We start from the raw sequence: 7005 nt of genomic DNA on the forward strand, positions 1-7005 counted from the left end.
GTAACGGGGGCTCAGGAGCACGGTGAGAGTAACGGGGGCTCAGGAGCACGGTGAGAGTAACGGGGGCTCAGGATGGTGCAACGGTGAGAGTAGCGGGGGCTCAGGAGCACGGTGAGGGTAACGGGGGCTCAGGAGCACAGTGGGGGTAACGGGGGCTCAGGATGGTGCAACGGTGAGAGTAACGGGGGCTCAGGAGCACGGTGAGAGTAACGGGGGCTCAGGATAGTGCGAGAGCAAGTGAGGGAGGACGGAGCTGTGTTGTGGGGCGGCGTCAGGACACGTTTAATTAATTAGCCCTGTAGTCATTCACCGTGTAAGCAGAGAACGTCTTCCTGTTCCAGGCGCTGAGAGGCTAGGGGTTCATTCATGAACAAGACTAGCCCTGTCCCTTCTCCCATGGAGCTCACAGCCTGGGGGCAAAAAGACATGTAGCTAATGACAGTGCAGAGGGATAAAGTAGGGGACATTGAGGGTGCTCTGGAGCACTGAAGGGGAGGTACCCCAATAAAGGAAGACTTGCTAGGGGAAATGCCTTTCTAAATTGAGACCTAAAATGTGAGTCAGGGGTTACCACTCCCTCCCCAAGCCCCCAGAGAGGTAGGGGCCAGCCATTTGTTGGGTTCTGACCATCCCTTTAGAAAGCAAACGCCTTAAAGACAGTAAACGAGTCTCCTTCAACTCTGGGCCCCCTGCCAGGCAGAGGAGGTGTGGAGTAAATGCTTACAGGTGCCATTTGTCGTGATTTGGGGGGTGAGGTGGGGAGGCCGGGTGTATGGGTGGCCTCACCTCCAGGGTATAATGGCAGGACTGGGGTCTGCTCAGTTCCTGGCTGTACTCTGCCCTGTGTTCTGGGACACGTGGTGGTGTCGTTCAGCCCTGGACAGCGAGTCGGCCTCCAGCAGCATCCGCTTCAGCAAGGCCTGCCTGAAGAACGTCTTCTCGGTCCTGCTCATCTTCATCTACCTGCTGCTCATGGCTGTGGCTGTCTTCCTGGTCTACCAGACCATCACAGACTTCCGTGAGAAACTCAAGCATCCTGTCATGTCTGTGTCCTACAAGGAGGTGAATCGCTATGATGCCCCAGGTAAGGCTGCCCTGGACCAGGCATCAGGATCCAGACCTGGATCTGGGGTGGGCACAGTGCTGGTCACCGGGGTGGGGCAGGGGAGGGCCAGCGTGTCTGCCTGTAGACTCCACACCCATGGAGTGACTCTCTGGCAGAGCGTGGCATGTGCCAAGGAGAGGGGCGGGCAGAGCACTGGGGGGCCACTGCAGAACCAGGTGGCCAAGGAAAGCTTTGTGAGAGGTGGAATTGGAGGTGAGCCTTGAAAAGCACAGAGACGGAAGAGTGTTTGTGTGGGGGGATCAGTAGAAGCAGAGGTGAGTGTAGGGAGACAGCGCTTCTCAGAGAAGCAGCCTGGCCTGGCTGCAGCCAGCAGGCCAGTGAAGAGGAGAAGCACGGGGTAAGCTGGCAAAGGAGACTGGGGCTGGACTGTGGGGTGGGGAGGGAGGCAGGGGCAGGCAGGGCCTGTCAGAGGAGGGCAGAGGCCCTGCCAGGCCACACCACGCGTCTCTCCTGTCCCATTGGGTATCTGGTGCCAAAGCGGGAGTCCATCTCTGCCACAGAGCAGACAGCTGGCTCTGCCCAGAACAGACTCGTGTGCTCGGGGGTGGAGGGCTGGCACTGGGCTCCTGGAAGCCGTGGGAGCCAATAGGAGCACGGGCTCTGGGGCTCAGTCTCCTGCCCACCCTACTGTCTGCCACCTGCTCTGCCCCAGCTGCCCGTAGCCCGCTGTCCCGGCTCCGTCCCCGCCTTTGCCCCTCTTCCCCCTGGGGTCGGCTTCAGTCTTCCTCTGTTGTTTTTTGGTGTCCTGGTTTCCCTGACCTCTGTCTGCCTCTGATGCCATTGTTGCTGCCAGCATGTGTGCCTTGGGGGCTCAGCATCTGCTGTCAGAGGGTCTTCAACTTGGTGCCTCAGCTGGGGGAAGAGGGACTGTTGGGAGCTCCCGTCAGAGCAGGAGGTGGGAGAAAAAATGAGATCTGGGGAATCCCACGCCGGGACCTCTGGTGAATCCGCAGGCGTGTGGCGGCGCAGGCGTGTGGCGGCGCAGGCATGTGGCGGCGCAGGCGTGTGGCGGTGCCAGGCTGTGTCCAGGGAGACCCCCCCGGGGTGTGTGGAGCAGGATTCTGGAGTGGAGTGGTTTTTGGTGTGGACATGGGGACTGCTGTGTCCCAGGCCAGGAGAGGGTGTGCTGAGGAGGGGATTGTCTCCTCCATTAGACCAGGGCTTCGGAGGGCAGGGCGTGTGGCTCTGGAGCCCCTCCCCCCTCGTCTGCAGTCACCCAGGGGTCCGGAGCATGGGTGGTTGGTGGGCGTGAGATGATTTTCAGGCAGGTGGTCAGGGACTGCGACCTCTGACATCTGCTTTCCCTGTTTGTGCCCAGGTCTTGCCCTGTACCCCGGTCAGGCTCAGCTGCTCAGCTGTCAGCACCATTACGAGGTCATTCCTCCTCTGAGGAGCCCTGGCCAGCCGGGAGCCATGAACTGTACCACCCACAGGATCAACTACACCGACCCTTTCTCCAAGCAGACCGTGGTAGGTCCTGTCTGCCCAACGGGTCTGGGCAGGGTGCTGCTCCCAAGTCCCTCTGTCCCATCTTCTTCCTCACACTCCCGTGGTTTGCATCCTGAGATGAAGCAGACCTGAGGGTGTGACAGGTAGAGATGCGGCCACGGCCGGCTTGCCCCTACTCGGGCGGGTGGGGGGGATGTCAGAGGCTGTCAGCCTTGCTGAGCCCTCGGGGATTCCTGCTGAGATCCTGTCCTTGACTTAAGGATGACCGTGTTAAAGAGCAGGGCAGGTGGGACATAGCAAAGTGGTTCCCATACTGACTGCTCGGCAGAATCTCTGGGATGCTTTGAGAAAAGTGTAGATTACAGGTTCCCTGTGAGGCCAGCCGAATCCTAATCTCTTGGAATGGGACCTGGGAGTCCATAGTTTGAAATAAATATACTAATGTAAAGAGGGTACCTTGGTCTGGGACTCAGGGTTCCTGGCTGAGTCCCTGGCCCTGCCATTACACAGACTGACAGACAGACACACAGACACAGACAAAGGCAGGGAGGGTTTTGAAAAGGAAGCAACTCCTGCACAGGGATCTGAAGGCAGGGTAGGAAGTTTCTGTCTTTAATCCTATATTCTTGATTCGGAAAGGATCGAAGGAGCCCTGGTTGTTCAGCGGTTAAGAGCTTGGCTGCTAACCCAAGAGTTGGCAGTTGGAATCCACCAGCTGCTCCTTGGAAACCCAATGGGGCAGTTCTGCTCTGTCCTGTAGGGTTGCTATGAGTCAGAATCGACTCGACGGCAGTGGGTTTGGTTTGGGTAAGTACAGTTCCCAGGTCAAAGAGAGGAAGGAAAGCGTTTCCAGGCCAAGGAACGCTATGCACCAGGACACAAAGGGATGAAACAGCGTGTTGTGACTGTGCCTCTGTGGTCTCGTGTTTCTGGAGGGTCAGGTGGCCCCCAGCGGTGGGAGAGGAAGCTGTGGACGTCAGTAATGGCCAGGTAGGAAAAGTCCGTGTGTCGGGCTGTGGAGCTGGATGTGCGTCACTGACGGAACCATCGATGGGGTCTGAGGTGGGAGAGAACTGTGGACAGTTAACATGCCTGGCTGCTCACCGAAAGGTTAGAGGTTGGAGTTCACCCCGAGGCACCTCAGAAAAAGGCCTGGTGCTCTACTTCTGAAAAATCAGCCAGTGAAAACCCTGCAGAGCAGTTCCACTCTGACACACACAGGGTCGTCATGAGTCAGGATCAGCTCAGTGGCAACTGGTTTAATGGGTTTTAAGAAGAAGTATCACCAGTGGACGAGAAGTTTTGAGGAAGAGTGTAAAATGTAGTAGCAGATTGGATCAGATTGCTGGAGTAAAAAAATTAGAGAAAAATCCATAACCCGAAACAGATTCAGGAGAGGCCTACCATAGAGATGGGTACTCTTCTTCCAGCTCCAAGCTCTGAGTCCGCACGTTCAAAGAGCAGCATTGGCCAGAGGGCCGCCATCGGGTCATAACAGTGGGGCTGCCTGGTACCCCAGAGCCATTGGGGTGGTGGTTGCTTCCTGAAAGGTTCTGGAACCATTCTGTGAATAAGCTAAAGAGCAGAGCAGAACTTGGGCTTGGACCTCCACAGTGGACAGTGCCAGGAGGCAAAAGGAAATGAACTTCTTCCCAGAAGTGGTGCACGCTGACAGGAACCCGGCCCACTTACACGACGTAGTCACAGCCACAGTTGACGCCACAGCAGTAGGTTAGACATTTGCAGGAGATCAACCAGATGGAAGAAAAGGATCGACGTGAACAAACTGAGTGGACGCTAATGTGTGTGCTGTCCAGACACTTCCGCTCAGAGCCTCAGTGGGGTCCTGCTGGGCGGAATCGGGAGAGCCCTGCCTTGGCACCAAGTTAGGCCTTATTTCTTCTCTGGGAGGGACGCCCTTATCCTCGATAGGCCTTGTCCTCTGAGAGGTTCTTTGTTGGTTTTCCTCTGTGGCCCTGTCTGAAGTGGACGTTAGAAAATACTCCTCCTTGGGGGCTACCCAGCTCCTCCACCTTCGGGCTTGAGCAGCCAGGACTTGAGGGTTTGCTACTCGTTATTGTCATCCTCACCGCCTTTGTTCCCAGGAAGAGTTCTTCAGACACGTGTAGACCCTTCTGGTCCCGTGCGTGTGACGGGGACCACAGGCAGGAGTAGCATCTGGTCAGAATCCTCACATCTTCAGAGGCTCGCTGGTTTTCTGTTCTTTCTTCTAGACCCAGCTCTTGTACCTCAACTTGGTGGTCGTTAACTTTTCCAGATACATTGCTCGGCACAGTGAGGGTCACTGTCTTTCCAGTCTGCAGTATCCGCATCCGTTTCCTCGTGCCCACTGTTTTCCCATCACCCAGATGTTAAGCTTTTGGTATCATAACACTCTAGTTCCAGGTAGCCGTTAATACACTAGTCCGGGTACAGGCTAAACTTCTGTGTAAAAAACCACCCCCAGTGCGCAGTGGCCGAGACTAGGTGGAAGTCTGTTGCTCTCTGTCGGGCATGTGGGCAGTGGGCACAGTTGGCAGCGCTGCCCCTCAAGGTTGTCCAGCTTCTCTCGTCACTGTGCTGTCCCCTGGGTGTTGTGCTGGTCTACATGGTCAGACCTGGCTCTGCCGTGCGTACACGTGTCCGCTCCCGGGAAGCTGAGGCCCAGTGGAGGGCAGGCCGTTCCCTCTCAGGGAAATGAGGCAGAGTTACACAAGCCACTTGCACCAGTCCAGCAGCTTCTTCACGGGGCCATATCTGGGCAGAAATGAGGCCCCGCTGGGCGGCCACAGATCCTGCTAAAATCTGGGGCTGGGAATCGGTTGTCACATTGAGAGAAGACGTGGGTAATGGAGGCTGGGGGCAGTTAGCAGTCTCTGCTGCACACATGACATGTCATGGTAAGGCTGAAAATACATAGGTGGGGAAAGACCTTTCGCAGAAATGCAGCTATAACCAGGAAAAGTGGAGTGGTAACATTAACATCAGTTAAATGGAATTCAAAGTGCAAAGGATTAAAAGAGGGATGTTTAGTTTTGATAAAAGGTCCACCTCCACTATTCTTCACTGAGAAGATTTAACAGTCATAAATCTGTACGTAGAAAACAAAAAAACCAAATCCGTTGCTGTCGAGTCGATTCTGACTCATAGCGACCCTATAGGACAGAGCGGGACTGCTCCATAGGGTTTCCAAGGAGCAGCTGGTGGATTCGAACTGCCGACCTTTTGGTTAGCAGCCGAGCTTTTAACCACTGCACCACCAGGGCTCCGCTGTACATACAAAACAGCTTATCATTTGTAGATTTTAAGCAAAATCTGTTAGAAATGAAAATTATCACCTAAAAGTGAGATTTTAACATCTTCTCAGAAATTCACAGATCAAATAGACAAAAAGTAGTAAAGATGATAATTAAACAGCACAGATAATAAATTTAGCTCACGAATGTATGTGCATATATGTATGCCAGCCAGCGGTTCAGTGCTGGGCTGTGGAGCGGTGGGCTGTCGGGGCAGTGCTCTGTCTTCAGAGCCAGAAGCCTCTGTGCCTGAGGCGGACAGAGGAGAAGCACGTCCCGGGCTGAGATTCTGCTGTTTGTCTTTCTGCAGAAATCCGCGCTGATCGTCCGGGGGCCCCAGGAAGTGAAGAAGCGGGAGCTGGTCTTCCTGCAGTTCCGCCTGAACCAGAGCAGCGAGGACTTTAGTGCCATCGATTACCTTCTCTTCTCTTCCTACCAGGAGTTCTTGCAGAGGTGGTCCAGGGCATACCGCGGGCTCGCGCCGCACTTTGTCGTGTTCCACAGCCTTGCGTTTCCCCGGGCTGAGAAGCAGGTCGGGGCAGGGAGGTGGGCAGCCATATTACGCCATGGCACAGAAAAGGACCCCGGGAGCTCAGTGGGCCCACTCATCTGCCTCATGGTCTGGCTGACCTCATCGCAGACCATGTTCTGATGGCTTGCACAGAGCTGGTGGGGTCCGGAGAGATGTTTGGTTTGGCCCCTGCCAGGGGCTGCCAAGGAGAGGAAGCTGCCTTCCATTTTGTGACCCTTGAAGGCAGGCCCTCAGCACTCTGTAAGTGCTGCCCTTGCTCTTCATCTTCACTCGTCCCCAACCATCAGAGGCCCAGGTCTGCTCCCAGCATGCCGCCTGGGGTGGTGACGAGGGTCCCAACCATCAGAGGCTCTGGTCTGCTCCCAGCACACTGCCTGGGGTGTTGACAAGGGTCCTCGACCATCAGAGGCTCAGGTCTGCTCCCGGCACACCGCCTGGGGTGGTGACGAGGGTCCCGATCCTCAGAGGCTCAGGTCTGCTCCCAGCACACGGCCTGGGGTGGTGACGAGGGTCCCCGACCCTCAGGGGCTCAGGTCTGCTCCCGGCACACCGCCAGGGGTGGTGACGAGGGTCCCGACCCTCAGAGGCTCAGGTCTGCTCCC

The 7005-nt window shown here is 56.1% G+C and overlaps 1 protein-coding gene across 1 annotated transcript in view; it reads left to right on the top strand.

Annotated features, from left to right (window-relative positions):
* Window positions 1-7005, top strand: part of PACC1 (proton activated chloride channel 1) — a 32286-nt gene that overhangs the window by 14438 nt on the left and 10843 nt on the right. The window contains exons 3-5 of the mRNA XM_004387535.2: window positions 875-1084; window positions 2445-2596; window positions 6182-6324. Of these exons, the coding sequence (XP_004387592.1) occupies window positions 875-1084; window positions 2445-2596; window positions 6182-6324 (505 nt within the window). The remainder of the gene's footprint in view (window positions 1-874; window positions 1085-2444; window positions 2597-6181; window positions 6325-7005) is intronic.

The sequence above is a fragment of the Trichechus manatus genome, unplaced genomic scaffold, assembly GCF_000243295.1.
Source record: "Trichechus manatus latirostris isolate Lorelei unplaced genomic scaffold, TriManLat1.0 scaffold00187, whole genome shotgun sequence".
NCBI lineage: Eukaryota > Metazoa > Chordata > Mammalia > Sirenia > Trichechidae > Trichechus > Trichechus manatus.